Source organism: Aquarana catesbeiana, linkage group LG02 (genome assembly GCF_042186555.1).
Source record: "Aquarana catesbeiana isolate 2022-GZ linkage group LG02, ASM4218655v1, whole genome shotgun sequence".
NCBI lineage: Eukaryota > Metazoa > Chordata > Amphibia > Anura > Ranidae > Aquarana > Aquarana catesbeiana.
This window is the reverse complement of record NC_133325.1, coordinates 393,877,196-393,894,088: the sequence shown is the minus strand read 5'-3', so window position 1 is coordinate 393,894,088 and position 16,893 is coordinate 393,877,196. Positions and strand designations below refer to the sequence as shown.

The following is a 16,893-nucleotide window of genomic DNA, read 5'->3' as shown; positions in this document are numbered from 1 at the left end:
TGTCCCTGCTGAAGAAAAGCATCCCCACAACATGATGCTGCCACCACCATGTTTCACAGTGGGGATGGTGTGTTCAGGGTGACGTGCAGTGATTGTTTTCGTACAGATGTACAGATGAAGTTGCACGACTTCAAAGCTGCATTTAATGTGAACGAGGGCTTATGCTCGGTTCACATCTAGACATCCCGAACCGTGGGCGGAATTGCCGCGATTCTGCCCACAATCCCGAATCACAGCAAATCGCAGGACGCCCTTGCGATCGCCGTGACTTCCATTGGCGGAGCAATTTTGCCGTGATTAAGATTGGTGTTGATTCCGCCAGTGATCCGGGGCGCCTAGATGTGAATGGAGCCTTAAGGTTGGAGGGGGTGCTGCAGCTGCACCGATTGCAGCCTTATGTAGGCAAAGTATAGGCGGCTGTCTACCTGAGCCCTAAGGTTGGATTCACACTGTTGTGCTGCAACAATTGCATTGTGGTGTCCTGCACTACATGCATGCGCTAGGCACCAAAAACACATCAACACACTGTAAATCCAGCCTTATGCTCACCACACATGTTACAATCTGATTGTACAATCGCCTTTAGACCTACCAACAACTATGTAGTGCAAGGGCCTGCCTGATTGGATAGTTTAGGTAGGGCCTCATAGTACACAGACTGTATGGGCTCATTACAACGTGTATGGTGACCATTACCTAGACTACCAAGAGATCAAGCAAACATGCCCTTTTATTGAAGCCTGAGGACAGATTTATGGACTACATGCTTGTGTAAGCTGTCCTTCCTGACCCACAATACATAAGCGGTGTACTTGATGACCCCCCTATCCTATTCCCTCAGTGACTGAGGATGAGCCCTCCCCCAGCAGACGCAATCAGCCTATCTCCTCCCTGTCACTTATCTCCAGCAGACACACAGTCCAGCACACCGCAGAGCCAAGCAAGCCCCGCCTACCACCCTTCCAATGACAGCGCCCTGCCCTGATTGGCTATGGCTCTCCTTGGTGTGCTCCACCCCGGTCACCGATTGGCTGAGCCCAGCGAGGTGGGTGGGGTCGGACCTGGCTCTGTTTTGCAGTGGATACCCTCCCAGCTTCCGGTCCTTGCTGTATTTTCTGCTGTTACTCGGAGACACAAAGCGACTGGAGCTGGGCATAGCTGAAGCATGGCCTGTGTTTCGGTATAGGACGGGCACGTAGCTGCCGAGCCCCGGGACATCATGTGACTTGTCACTGCCCTGAGCCACGGGCCCCCCACGGGACATGCAGGATGTTCGCTGCCCGGATCGCCAGTGACGTGCCCTCGAGCGAGTGGGGCAGGTGCAGGGGGGGGCCCTGAATGAGAGCCCCAACATGGAGGTGGTGGGAGACTTCGAGTACTGCAGAAAGGATCTGATCGGGCATGGAGCCTTCGCCGTGGTGTTCAAAGGGCGGCACAGGAAGGTAAGAGCCTGCTGGGGGGTAACCTGGGTTCTCTTTGTGTGTCAGGGAGAGAAGACATAGTGATCAGTACCTCCTCCACACTTCTCAACAAATACATGGAGAGGACTCTCTATTCTCAATTATACAGCATTCCCTACAGACTAGACCACTATGTACCTACCTTACATGACAGCCCAGGTATGGGGGCAGGGTGTTCACTTCATTCAGGACATCACTTGCTAAGCTTACCCTTCCAAGGACGAGATCAGCAGCCCCGAGCATGTACTGTGTATGCCAGGCTTCCCTCAGAGGTTGCTAGGGGTTACTGGAAAATGTAGCAATTTTCACCTTTCAGATTAGTAACTCATGACAACAAAGATCTTTTTAGCTATATGTAAGGGGACCATCTTCTCACTAGTCATCAACGGTAGGGGGCGTCCTTCCCGCAGATCGCCAACGGTAGGGGGCGTCCTTCCCGCAGATCGCCAACGGTAGGGGGCGTCCTTCCCGCAGATCGCCAACGGTAGGGGGCGTCCTTCCCGCAGATCGCCAACGGTAGGGGGCGTCCTTCCCGCAGATCGCCAACGGTAGGGGGCGTCCTTCCCGCAGATCACTACCGGAAAGGAGCACTCTTGCCGCTGTCCGCAAACGGTAGGGAGCGTCCTTCCCACAGATTGCAAACGGTAGGGGCACTCTTGCCGCTGTCTGCCAACAGTAGGGGCGTCCTTCCCGCAGATTGCAAACGGTAGGGGCACTCTTGCCGCTGTCTGCCAACAGTAGGGGCGTCCTTCCCGCAGATCGCCACTGGAAGGAGCACTCTTGCCGCTACCCGCAAAAGGTAGGGGCGTCCTTCCCGCTGCCCTCCAAAGGTAGGGGCGTCCTGCCCTCCAAAGGTAGGGGCGTCCTGCCCTCCAAAGGTAGGGGCGTCCTGCCCTCCAAAGGTAGGGGCGTCCTGCCCTCCAAAGGTAGGGGCGTCCTGCCCTCCAAAGGTAGGGGCGTCCTGCCCTCCAAAGGTAGGGGCGTCCTGCCCGCCAACGGTAGGGGCGTCCTGCCCGCCAACGGTAGGGACGTCCTTCCCGCTGCCCGCCAACGGTAGGGGCGTCCTTCCCACAGACTCCAAGGCTATTGTACCATGAGCTGTAGATAGTCATTTTTTTGGCAGGGGTGCCCTGATACCTCAAAGTTATTTCAAGGGTTCCTCCATGTTAAAACCTTTAGGCTGGGTTCACACTATTGCAAATTTAATGCAAGTTTCCCTGCATCCAATTTGCATGTCAGGAGATGGTTCACACATCTCCTGAGCGTCTCCGGTGTGAATTGTACAGGAGTCCTGTTCGTCTTCTGGTCCGTTTTTGAGGTCTGAATTCGGCCACAAATTTGAGCTGAAATGGGACTTGAACCGGTGAATGAAGACATACCGGACCCCCTGCTGTGAGTCGCTCCATGCTCTAATGTGAACCCAGCCTTAAATAAGGCTGGTGTATAGATTGTTCAAGTCCTTATACAAAGTGATGAAAGCTGAGTGGTGAGACTTGTATTGCACTTAAAGAGTTGGCTAACTGTACATTATCTAGATGTTCAGTCTTTTCTATAGATGTATTCGGGTCTACTTGGCCTCCTCCTCCATCACTGCTGAAATAGGTGTAACCCCCAAACCGCTCAATAGTTTATAAGGAGGTTGATTTGCAGACTGCTGACAGTGATAAGTTTTCAGTACAGCTTATTCAAAGATCTATGTTCTCTCTGTTGAATGCAGGTAACATGTTGGCTCTGTCAGATCCACATTAGATGTTACTTCCATCTCAAAAAGCAGAGTCAGTGAGTAGTGACACCTGTGTGTGGCAGAAAAAAAAATAGTTTCTGTGCTGGATTTGACACCATGCTCAGGAGTGTTTGGGTGCTGGAGCTTTTAGGTGACCCCTGACACTGTGACACATGCCCATAAGTGCTGTCATTATAGGGTAATCCACAATTCTTGTTATCAGTAGTTCTATTCACCAGCTTCACTCAGTGGAGAAATACGTCAGTCCATGTTTTGTTCCATAATATGTGTTATTTAGAACCTGCAGCTGTGTGCATTTTAAAAACGATCTGCCTAAATAATCATCTAGCATTTTTAACATATCAAAATAGTGTTCTGAGCTTTTAGCTTGCCCTAGTTTTAGAAGTTGCTCTATAAAGGGTGTTGATGTGAGTCTTGGTCCCTTGCCGGGCAATTATTTTTGGCCATAGACTGTTGGGTAAATCTGTTAAAACCTAACAGATTCCTCTCCAGACAAATGAGGCGGGTGAAGGAATTCCCCTCCCCTCCTTCCTCCACTGGGACAATGTATTTTCACAGTGGGGCCCAACACTAATCGAGGAAATTTTCCAGCATATCCTTCCATCATATATCATTATAGACTTCTATTGAGCAGGGATAGCTACACACTGATTGGAATTTAACCGGTCTCTCCTGAACCAGATGAATTTTGATCATTGCATTGCTAGCTTTAGTTGTAGGCCTCATTCACACTAGACATTCTAAAAACGTTAGTAGCATTAGCTGTAGAATGAGTTTTGCAGTAGCGTTTTTAAGCTTTTATCAAAGTTTGAGTGTTTTTTACAGCTGAAAAACTCTCTTAAAACCCACTAGTTCTGGGTTTTTTTTTTCCAGCCAGAAAACGGCCCTGCCAAGAAACGCCGATGTGTGCATGGACAAATAGGATAACATGCTGGGGAGTTTACTGGCTGCAGAAAAAACGCCTGAAGCCAAAAAATAGCAGCTCTAAAAATGTTCAGTGTGCATGAGGCCTAACACTGCAGGTGCACTCCAGTCATTTGCTCTAGAAAAAAATGGTGACTTACACTTTAGGCTTCTCTCACATGGGCCGGATCCGGGTTTTCTCAGCACGGGATCCGAGTGGAGCGGCCAGATGATTGGTCAGTATCCGCTCTTCTTATGCAGAGTGGACTTGGATACAGCCCGCGCTGCTCTATGGGCAGTAGGATGTAAACGGAGTCCATTTACACCCGACTGCCCTCTGATCCAGTGTCTTGCCGAGAAAGTTCCGGATAAGGACCCCCCCTGTACTGCGCAGTACGAACGATTAAGGAGCCACCGAAAATAGCCAAACCTGAAAACCATCAATCAGCTGTACACGGCGCCTGTGCCCTGGGTCCAGGTTCAAGCCCCACCATCCAAGTGGACCTAGAGGTAGACTAAAAAAGTGCTGAGTGAAGCGAGGCCGTGCCCGAAGCGTGGCGAGAGAAGCGAGCCCACGAGGGGCCCTCTTACAGGCACCGTGTACAGCTGATTTAGAACTATTCGCCTTCGGCTATTTCCGCCGGCTCGTACTGCGCAGGCGCTGCGCCTGAGCAGTACAGGGGGGTCCTTATCCGCCGAGGGGAACTTTCTCGGGAGAACACCGGCCAGAGGTAGCCGGGTGTAAATGGACATAAGTTTGTTTATAACCGACTGCCCATAGAGAAAAGATCCTCTTTTGGGAATAGTGGATGGCTCAGTGTTTTAATGATCATTTAGGAGGAACGAAACTGAATGAAGCTCATGTTTGGTGTGAAGTAGCGAATATTTCGCTAAATACAGGGGTGTTGCTTCTGTCTATTTCAATACAAAGCTCAGGGACCTTTCACATGAGTGTCATCAGGAAAACTGATACACTTAAAAACTGAATCCTTTTACATCAGTTTATACAGTCGTCTTAAAGTGACACTAAAGGTTAATTTTTTTTTTTTTAAATAACAAACATATCTGTGCTGCTTGTTTTGCACAGAGTGGCCCCAAACCTTCTCTTCTGGGGTCCCCCGGCGGCTCTCTCAGCTCTTCCCCGCATCAGATAACCCCCTGGGAGAAGCGCTCTCCCGGGGGGTTACCTTGCGGGCGCACTCCTGAGTCCAGCATTTGGCGTCCATAGACGCTAAATTCAGGACTCGGCCCCGCCCTCCAGCGGCCGCATCATTGGATTTGATAGCAGTGGGAGCCAATGGAACCCCCTAGCAGAGACACGGCGCGTCCCCGTGGGACAAGTTCCAAGGGTTCAGGTAAGTAAATCGGGGGTGCTGGTCACTGACAGGTGTTTTTTCACCTTAATGGATAGGATGCATCAAGGTGAAAAAACACGATCCTTTACAACCCCTTTTAAGTTCGGTTCACATCAATATTCCTTATTTTTATAACCTTCCTTTTATTTATTTATTTATTTATTTATTTTTTGTTTGTTTAGTTGGTGAAGAACACCAGGTGGACAAATGTATAAACAAAACATTTTTCCTAAAAATGGATATGAATAGATGTAAATTAATGACATCTGCTTGTGTCCACAAAAATGGGTAAGGACGCAGACCTTTTCTTGGTCTTTCTTCTGCCATAAACTGACATATATTTGTTTACATTCGCCCAGCCATAGACATACGTTGTGATTCAGTCGGGATCCAGGTGAAAACAGACAAATCCAGACTGCTCATGTGAAAGGGCCACTGGGCACGTTGGTGTTGGCACCCTTTTATTGTGCTTACTTTTGTTACCCTGTCCATATGGTTCATAGACCAACCATCCACATTTTCAGCAGGTTTGCCTTTAACTACACTGCATCTGAGACTCACAAATCTAATCGCTATTTAATTCATTTTTATTATTCAAAACAAACTCACGTTTTTTCCATTCATGTCTCCATGCTTTATTTTGTTGAGAAATCACTTTGAAAATCACCCCCTAGCATTTCTGGCTTTGGCCATCTGGAGTAAAGGCAGATGATTCAGGTAGGATTTACTTCATGTAATCCATCTGCACTTAGCTTAGGCATGCATACAGGAGGATGTGCTTAGCTGAGAGAGCCCCACTTCCCCTCCTGAAGAATCCTGGGATGTATGACATCATTTGCCTAGGCCTGGAAACCGGGAAGTAACTGAAGAATTAAAAAAAAAAAAAGTAAACCAGTAAATATATCATTTCCTATCATCTATTTACTAATGCTAGTAGAAGAAGAAATAAAATGAGTCAATGTAATGTTGATTGAGAGAGTGACATTCCACTAATGTTGGTGCTGACACATGTTCAAGATCAGAATATATGGTTTCCCTTGATGTCATTATTGGCAGGTTCCCTTTGTTTTGGCATATCATTTGAGCTTTACAGCCAATAACCTATCCTGCCCTAAACATTAAAATGTAGCACTGAGGGTTTAATCAGCTAAGGGTTTTTGTAGTTGCCACATACAGAATCGAATTCCTGTTTGGATATTCAGTGTCTGTGTGATCATTCTCTCCTGCTGTTCTCACATTTCCCATAGTTGTTGTGACAGAGGTTTATGCCTGATCTCTGACCAACTTATTTCTTTTAATATTATTTCCAATAAATATCTTCTTCTAGGTTTTATGTAAACCATTTGTTGTACTGAACATATGCGTGTTTCAAAATTGGCTGTGCCACTTATTTTAAATTTCCTATTTAGATTTTGTGACTCTTCATAAATTTTTTGTTTACGGTGACGTATGGCAATCATATAATGGGGGTAAAATGCGTGAAAGTGGCAGGTGTATCGTTGCCACCACATTCCTCATTAAAGTCTTTGAGAAGAAAGATTTGCAGTGTGTGGCCTAACCTTCTTAGGAAAGTAGATTGTGTGGGGAGATGAGGCCTGGAGTTTGGCCCCATCTGCGGCTGGAGTGGGGACAGGAAAGCGGGGTCAGTGGACTTGGTTTTTTTTTCCCCCCTGTTTGGGCCAGAGTGAAGATGGCTTTGGAATCCATTTCAGGTTTTTATCATGGTGTCCCCACTGAGGAAGACATCTTTTACTTCCTGTTCCGATGCCAGTGATCACAAAGACAGGAAATTAAGGGAATCTCTTAATTTGGGACATGTACAGCGAAGAAACTGTTTCCTCTTCTGAATAGAAGAACATCTCCCCAACAGGAATTCAGACAGCAGTAAAACTCCCACAGAGCTTGTAACCCATACCCTCTTTTTTTTGGCAAGTTTTCATTACGTTTTTATGTTAAATTGGGGCTGTAATTCCTAATATGAAGGTATATTTGTTCTCGATGCAAATGGTCTGGTTATTTTAGGTGCTGGGCTTCAACTTTCCTGATCTGCAGGGTCAATGCAGGTCAGTGACACAAAGTGTTTGATCCATTGGGTCAACGTAAAACGGAACTACAGTGCTTCTGAGCACCACAAACTAAAAATGCTGTTTCATTTTTAATATTCAAAGCAAACTCCCCCATCCATTCATGTTGCCATGCTTTATTTTAAAGAGAAATCACTTTAAAAAACACCCCCCAGTATTTCTGGTTGTGGCCATCTTGAGTAAGGGCAGATGATTCATGTAGCATTTACTTCCTGGAATCCATCTGCCCCTAGGCAGGCATGCAGGCAGGAGGATGTGCTTAGCTTAGAAAACCCCTCCTCCTCTCCTGAAGACTCCTGGGATTTATGACATCATTTGCCTAGTCCTGGAAACCAAGAAGTAACTGAAGAAATGTAAATATGATATTGTTTTTCTAGCTATTTACTAATGGTAGCATCATAAGGATTAAAAATAGTCCGTGTTAATTGAGAGAGTAAAGTTTCACTTTAATAGCCAGGTAAAAAGCTTTACCAAAAAGTCAGCAGGGACAGCCTCCATATTTCTTCAAACATGTCTGATAAAGGTTTCAGGCCTGGAACTTTGGCCTAGGTTCCTGAGAAGTATTCTATTGTAACCGCTTAAGGACTGCCCCACGTACATATATTGCGGCAGGGCAACCCTTAAGTGCAAAATCACGTACCTGTATGTGATTCCTGTGATTGGCTCTGGGGCACGCGCCAGCAGCAGCCAATCAGCGGGTCTGGCGGCTGCCGGCCACCCACAATCACAGGAGGGGCAGAATAGCGGTCTGCCTATGTAAACAGAGGAAAATGGTGATCCTGTGTTCCTGTTTTCCTTTTGTCAAAGCACACCCCTCACATTTAGAAAGCACTTATAGGGAACAAATGTATCCCATTTGATTGCCCCTGTTGTTAACCCCTTCCTTACCAGTGTCATTTATAAAATGACAGTGCATTTTTTTTTTTTTTCAGCACTGGTCCCCCAAAAGTGTCACTTATGCCGTGTACACGGTCGGACTTTTCGTCTACAAAAGTCCGACGGACCAAATCCGGCGGACAATCTGATCGTGTGTGGGCTTCCCCGGACTTTCGACGGACTTTTCCAGCCACAAATCTGACGGACTTTAGATTTGGAACATGCTTCAAATCTTTACGTAGTAACTCCGCCGGACCCAGAAGTCCGCTCGTCTGTATGATAGTCCGACGTACAAAAACCAACGCTAGGGCAGCTATTGGCTACTGGCTATCAACTTCCTTATTTTAGTCCGGTGTACGTCATCACGTATGAATCCGCAAGTCCGCCAAAAGTCTGTCGGAGGGGCTGTTGGACTTTTGTAGCCGAAAAGTCCGACCGTGTGTATGCGGCATTAGTGTTAGATTTGTCTGGGGCAGTGTCACAGCCTTGCTAAAAATTGATGATCGCCGACATTACTAGTAAAAGATATAAAAGTCCCTAAATCTATCCCGTAGTTTGTAGATGCTGTAACTTTTGCGCAAATCATTCAATATACGCTTATTGGGATTTTATTTTACCAAAAATATGTAGCAGAATACATATTGGCCTAAATTGATGAAGAAATTTGCTTTTTACAATATTTTTTTTTTTTTGGATATGTTTTATAGTAAAAAAATATTGTTTTTTATTTTTCAAAATTGTCGGTCTTCCTTTTTTTTTTTTTTTTTTTTTTTTTTTAAACCACAGAGGTGACCAAATGCCACCAAAAGAAAGCTCTATCTGTGGGAGAAAAAGGACATCGATTTTATTTGGGTACAGCGTCGCACGGCCACGCAATTGTCAGTTAAAATAATGCAGTGCTGTATCGCAAAAAAATGGCCTGGTCATTAAGGGGGTAAAACCTTCCGGAGCTGAAGTGGTTAAAGGGTTTGTCCACACACAAGTGATATATTAGTTATAGGTGAAGTCTGGTGGGCATAAATGTTTTAGATACTCTTCTGCTACAATTTCTGACTACTTCTGCCCACCTGGGATTTTTAAATGTTCCTGCTCACCTTTTTGTGTGTTCCAGCAAGGTGGTATGCTCCACAGTATAGACTCAGGAATCCAACAGGGAGATTGTGTCCCTTTTTGTAATGTCCACAATATATTCCCGTCATACAGGTTCTGGGTAAGGCATTGAAGTAAGCAGGTGCTGTAACAACTTCCAGCAGGTTAACTGGTATCGGCCTAGATAACATATGCCATTGGCACACCATGGATTCCTGGTCATATATCCAAGAGTTTAAAATGATCACATCACAACATGTGTAAGTGAAATGTTTTGAGGCCACTCAGGACCTCTTCGTGGGGTTCTGTGTGGCCTCCAAGTGGCAATGCTTCAACATTTCTCTCATTCGTGACAGGATTACTATAAGCATTTGTATATTGGCTTTTCTGTGCCCCTTCTGTTTTTGTTTTTTTCTTGTTTCCATTTTGGAATATTTTTGCCACCTTGTTGTGTCATCACTGTGCTTTACACCTGCTTGGGGTTATAATATTTATTGCAAACATGTGCCAGTCACTGGGCATAAATGTCGTCTGCAAGGGATATTTGGCAAGAGGGTCATTGGCCTCTGCCAAGATCTCAGAGCAACATGAAGCGCAACAGAGCATAATAACTTTAGCCTTATGATGTTCCTTAATTTATAGCACATGCTTCTGGGGGAAAACATGTCTAAGTGGTTTCATCTCGTACTTTATTTTGCAGAAAACAGACTGGGAGGTGGCGATTAAAAGCATTAATAAAAAGAACTTGTCAAAGTCCCAGATCCTGCTTGGCAAAGAGATAAAGATATTGAAGGTAAGTGTATTCATTATGAAACTAGAAACCAGTATTTGTCATTTAATTGGGAAAAATGCTGTTAAGTGGACCTGTGGCTGGATATTCACATATTAACATAGTCGTAACAAGCTGTACTTGAACTTGTAACAGATTTAAAACAAGCCCTCGTTGACCTCTGAAGCTGTAGACACTGGAGCAATTCATCCTCACATTTCACAGCAGAAGTTGTAAATAAGTTCATCTTTTTAAAAAAAAAAAAGAATAAATGCACATCTTTTTGCAGGTAAAAAAAAGTGCATTTATTTTTACTTGGAGCCTGTAAAGCAGGGGTCCCCAACCCTCGGGCCGTGGACTGGTGCCGGTATGTGGCCTGTTAATGACCAGGCTGCACAGCAGGAGATGAGCGGCGACTGCACAGGGCTGTCACAAAACCCCCCGTCGCTGCTTCCCTCCTGCTGTGCGGCCATGCCGATATGTCCTCCCCCGGCTTCTCCACCTGCCCGGCTAATTATGTCATCCTACCAGCAGGCCAGGAGGAGCTGCAGATTGGAATGGAGAGCTCCTCCCGCCCTCTGCCCTGCTGATAGGATGGCATCGTTGGCTGGACGGGCGGAGGAGCCAGGAAAGGACACACACTGACTGATAACAGCCTCTGCCCTGCCAAAGGTAGGAGTCCTGTGCCCCCTTTACAGTGCAGTTCCCTTTATATTACAGTGCCTCCTTTACATAGCAGTTCTCGTTATGTTAATGTAAAGGGGACTGCACTGCAAAGGGACAATAATGTAAAGGGGGGCTGTGATGTGAAGGGGAACTGTGGGACTGTTTTAAAGGAGGAATTGTGATGTAAAGGAGGACTGTGGACACTGATATGGGGGGGGGGGGGGGGGCTGTGCTTTAAGGGGGGCTTGTGATGTGAAGTGGGACTGAGGCCAGACTCTGTGAATATCCCATCTCCCGACCCGTCCACCACAATCACCCCCCTGGTCCCTGGGCAAATTGGCTGCCATGAAACCCGTCACTGGTGCCAAAAAAGGTTGGACCGCGGCTGTAAAGCATTGCACCCTCGATCAGCAGGACTCCGTGAGATTTGTCTATGTATCTGTCTGCTCGTGCCTCATAGGGGCAGGCAGATACACACTGACAGGAAGAGAGAATAAACTACCAAAGCACTCAACTGACATGCGTTCGTTTACATCCACTGCTAAATAGAGGATAATGGAGGGTCCGATTGGGTCCACCTGAAAAACTGACAGGCAGACCCAATTGGTCCGCCCGTGTGAAAGGGGCCTGGGAATGCAATGGCACAGCGAGTAGGATTCCTCTGTCCACCTTGCTTGTGTGGATGGGGGAATCAATTCCTTTTATTTATTTTTTTTTTTTTTTCGATCAGCCTGCTGACAGATTGAAAAAGAATAATCAATCCCTAGCCTTACCCCTGCATTTTAGTGCAAAAAACCCTGCTCGCTGCATTTTCAGTAACGCATGTAAAATGTATATGACGCACGCTGCAATGAAAGTACACCTCATGAAAACCTCATGTAGCTGTAGTGAATGAAAAATTAAGCATAATTATGCTTGCCTTTTTTAGATGACTGTACAGCTGTAAATAGTTATTTCACCATTGTGGTTATTAGTATTCCCTATAACTGGTGAACATAAATCATTTTAATATAGTACAAGCTCTTTGAACAAGAAATCTGCTCTCTAAGGCCAAATCTCAATGATAAACCTCTGGGTGCTTAAAATGCAAATTGATGCTACAAAGAGGATTATTCAGCTTTGATAAAACAGATGCCATGCAATACTCTGAAGGTAATCTCTTTACTAATTGGTTAACCCCATTTTTGCTGCTGGAAAAAACATTTGCAACACGATGATGTGTTAATTGATCGTCAATATCCTCCACCTAACATGCTGACTAGTGGAGAACATGGTTACGTCTGTAGCGCACACATTTAATACGCAGTCTCCAGCCCTAGTTTCTGTCCTAATCAGTGCAAATATCTGTAAGAACTATGTTGTCTGCCTTTACTGATGGCTAGCTGTTGTGCTAATCCAGTGGTTTGAATATCTGTGAAATCATTTGCCTACAACAATGCAGATCTGGATTGTGTTACAGGTCAGTGAGGGCAGGTCAGATAGTATTAAAATCAGCCAGAGATGACTAGAATTTTCAGTAGACGCTCAGTAATGCCAGTCTACATCTCTTTCACTAAGAGCCAATTTAGATTTATGCATGTGTGCAGAAGTGGGTCTATTTACCCTTAGGTGGGTGCATTGTTATGTGTCAAAATGCTTTCTCTTTGTGCATTGACATGGGTTTTCAATGCATTTTTGAATTTAGAATTTGGAGAGGATAAGTTATTAGCCATTGACCAAGGCTAGTTATGGCCCGTTGTCGATGCATCAATACCAGTTGGCCATTTGCACTAAAATTCAGAAAAAATGGAAGTGTATTCTTCAAAACACATTGCAGTGCTGAGATGGGAATAAACACTATCTTTATTATGGGGAACCATGACATACTATATGTGTTAAGCTTGTCAGAGCATGCATTTTAAATGCTATGTTCTCTTTTTGGAAAAAAAATAAATAAATGCACATCTTTTTTAAGGGAAAAAAAAACATGTATTTACTATTTTTTTTCCCTCAGGAGCCTGCAAAGCATTGAACCCATAAACAGTGGATCGGGGTACAATGTCCGGAGCGTGCATACAAGTCCTGCATCTTACAGCCAGTACCCCCGATACTGCTGACTCTTTACAAGCTGCAGGGCTTGTGAATGAACTACATGAGCGCTCATTAGTGCCTTTGCTGTCTATTGAGAACTACAAGCCATCAGCTCGCAATGGCTGATGGTACTTGTAGTTCTTTCATTCACAGATCGCAGTGAATGAATGACGCAGATGTGTGGGCGGAGCCCTACATGGCCGTGCTATTTTCAAAATGTGACATCGGGGAGAAGAACCCCTGCCCGCTGTCTCCGGGTGGGGGCTTACTATGTTCCACCTGAATTATGGGTGTAACATGGTCTGAAAGGTGAACTTATCCTTTAAATCACCAGTAAATTGTCCCCAAAGGGTTCCTTAAGGTCAGGCAGGTATAAAAGACACACATTAATGCAGCTCTCTGATCAATAATACATCATGAAATTGATTTTTTTATTTTTAAATGTAAGTACCTGAATTTGACTTGAAGTTGACACTGCTAGGGGAAAAAAAGGAGCCAGTTAGTTCTGTAGTTCTTATCTGCTAACACAGTGGTCATCAGCCCTGTCCTCAGGACCCACTAACAGGCCAGGTTTGCAAGATAACTGAAATACATCACAGGTGATATCATTTGCTGCTCAGTGATTGCAGTATTCTAGTCTACATCTCCCCAAGGTAATACATAAAACCTGGCCTGTTAGTGGACCCTGAGGACAGGGTTGATGACCACTGTGCTAACAAGAAGCATGCTGATGGCAGGTGAGAACAGAGTCAGTGAGAGAGGGAGGAGTTAATTAGTCTGTTACTCAGACTCCCCACTGTCAGACAATTATGTGTGCCTGGGCTCAGTAAATCTCAGAACTGCGCAGAGAGAAATGCAGATAAAACGGCTGATCTGTATGCATTTCTTTTGTGTATTTAGCAGTTTGCCTGGAGTTTAGCTTAATACTTTTGGCACTACTGTATAAATGTTGTGAATAGAGTAGAAGAAATGGTACCGGTAACATTGTTGGATCACTTGGAATCGGAGGGCTAACGTTTTATATTGGGTATAACTCGTGTGTACTTAGAAGGAAGGGAAGCATGATCATTGCTGGTATATTGAAGGTTCTCTGGTTTAGTAAAAGGCCAACAAACACAAATTAATGGCTTATATAAACTTTCCAGGATAAGTAGTTAAAGGAGTTTAGCAGAACAGAAGAGATTTTAGATAAATGGTAATCTGAGGGCAGTGTTTTCATGCACATAGTGTTTCCTGTTCTTTAATCCCATAGAAGAATAATGCCAAAATAGGTTGCATGCTAAAACTTGTTAGGTTTACTTGTGTGCAGTATGGAGATATATATATATATATATATATATATTCTTGACAAATTTGCTTTGAATCTGGGAGCCAGCTGAAAAAGTTAGGAGCCAGTTTGTGCGTGTGCGCGGTGATATGTAACGTGTATCACAATCAACGGTTTCATGCTTGGCGCCCCAGCGCGTGCGCTTAAGTTTGTACGCGTGTGTATGTGGGGGTGAGGGGGTTCTCAATTTATATTGGGGAGGGGGGAATTGTATGTGGTTGGGGGTAACTTAATTTTTTTTACAATTGAAAACGTTTTTTTCATCACATAGAGGCAAAAAGTCCCCTATGTGGTGACAGGTTCTCTTTAATGAGGCTGAATGTAATGCAGTGCAGATCACACTGCATTAGGGCCATATGAAAAATGCAGTCCGGATGCCTTCCAGTTTGTTTTTAAAGCAGTCCAGTGCCATTTTTCTTAACCTTAAAAAGGACGTGTTCCAGTGCTTTTAGGTGCGTTCCAGTGCGTTTTTGATGCGTTTTACAGCATTCCAGTACAGTTCAGTGCAGGAAAAATACTACTACTACTTTTCTTTTTTTTTTTTTTTTCTGGAACTGCAAGCACTGTTGTGAACTATGCCATTGAAAACCATAAAACCTACTTTCCATGTGTTTATGATGCAGAAAAAAAAAAATCACTGGACTGCATGTGGTGTGAACTGGTCCGGGGGAACTCAACAGGAAACCGGATGTGATGTCACATACGGTCTACCTTCAGACACCCACTGATGCCAGTCCTGGGCCCACAGATGAGCAAACTGAGCCCAGAATACATAGCGAGGGACACGCAAAACACTTTACCTGCGTGTATGGAAGCAGTCGGGCGGCAGCGGAGCTGCCTGAATGCTTCCACCTGACAAGTGAGTCCTGCTACTTGCCCACAGCAGGGCTAAATGTAGGAAAAAAAACTACCTGCCGACGCCTGGAACTGCTTTTCCTGGGCGTTGGGCGATACAAATTGCACATCCATGCAACAGTATATAGGCTGACAAAATCCAAGGAGCCAGGATGCAATTTCTAGTTGCCATGGTGACCTGGGATTTGTCAAGCCCTGGTTTGACGTATTGATCTTTTTAATCTTCATATCGATTCCGAGAATGTAATTTATTCAAAAAAAGTGATTTGTAGAAGAAACAATACAGTTGCTAATAACTATCACTTTACTTTGTCTTCCCTTTAAAGTCAGTACCCAGAAATAAAATGCTTAACCACTTGCTGACCGGCTATAGCCGAATGATGGCTCCAGCGCGGTCGGATAATTCTGGGAGGGCGTACAATGACGTCCTCTCATAATTGTGCTCCCGCGAATGTCCGTGACTGTCGGGTCCTCCGGACCCGGTGCGTCACAAGACAGGTTAAAAGGCCAATGATGACGGCTCTTTACTACATGACTGCTCCTTCTGATCACTTGTCAACAAACTGGAGCATGTCCGGTTCAGCTCCTGCTGTCTCCTCGCGCTGATCGGTACAGTGTGTGAGTAGAGGAGGGGGCCAGTGCAATAGTGCTTGTGGGCTGGATCTGAAGTGCCCACAGCGCTGATCTGTGCCCATCCATGGCTCATCCGTGCCACATCAGTGCTCATCCATGCCACATCAGTTCTCATCTGTGCCACATCAGTGCTTATCCATGCCACTACAGTGCCCATCCGTGCCTCACAAAAGTGTAATAGGTAGTCAAATTAGATTTGAAATTTACGCCACTACAAAACCTAATAGTGCTCCCTGCATGTTGGACTCCTGTATTTGGCCAGGCTGTGGAAAAGTGTCACACGTGGTATCGCCAAGGCTGTGGAAAAGTGTCACACGTGGTATCGCCATACTCAGGAGGAGCAGCAGAATATATTTTGGGGTGTCATTTTTGTACATGCTATGTGTTTGAAATATCTTATACATGGACAACACAACTTTGTGTAAAAAAAAAAAATTAAATTTAAAAATGCGTATTCATTTTCTTTCCACATTTTCCAAAAACGTGTGGGAAAAAAAAAAGACATGTTCAAAAGACTAATTATGCCTCATAGATTATACGTTGGGGTGTGTACTTTCCAAAAGGGGGTTATTTTTTTGGGCGTTTCCATTGTCCTGGTGCCCCAGGGCTTTCAAAAGTGTAAGAGGTAGTCAAGAAATTATATGTGTCATTTTTGTCCTTAGAACGCCTGAAGGTGCTCCCTGGATGTTGGGCCTCTGTATGTGGCCAGGCTGTGTAAAAGTCTCACACATGTGGTATAGCCATACTCGGGAGGAGTAGTAGAATGTATTTTGGGGTGTAGTTCCAAGTATACATGTGCTGTGTGAGAAATAACCTGTTTTTAATATGACAATTTTGTGCAAAAAATTAAATTAAAAAAACTTAATTTTTCAAAGAATGGTGCAAAAAAAATGACAACTTCAAAAAACTCACCACGCTTCTTACTAAATACCTTGGAATGTCTACTTTCCAAAAAGGAGTCATTTGGGGGGTATTTATACTGTCCTGGCTTGTTAGACCCCTTTCACACCAGGGTGGTTTTCAGGCGCTTTAGCTCTGGAGATGGCTCCTGCTAAGCGCCTG

At 44.9% G+C, this 16,893-nt stretch overlaps 1 protein-coding gene across 4 annotated transcripts in view; it reads left to right on the top strand.

Annotated features, from left to right (window-relative positions):
* The first annotated feature begins 1,033 nt into the window (after window positions 1-1,033).
* ULK2 (unc-51 like autophagy activating kinase 2) overlaps window positions 1,034-16,893 on the top strand; it is a 171,410-nt gene continuing 155,550 nt past the window's right edge. For 3 of the 4 annotated variants that reach the window (XM_073615242.1, XM_073615240.1, XM_073615239.1), the window contains exons 1-2: window positions 1,034-1,442; window positions 10,212-10,304. In XM_073615242.1, the coding sequence (XP_073471343.1) occupies window positions 1,353-1,442; window positions 10,212-10,304 (183 nt within the window). In that variant the 5' untranslated portion in view covers window positions 1,034-1,352. The remainder of the gene's footprint in view (window positions 1,443-10,211; window positions 10,305-16,893) is intronic. The other variant, XM_073615241.1, reaches the window with a different exon arrangement.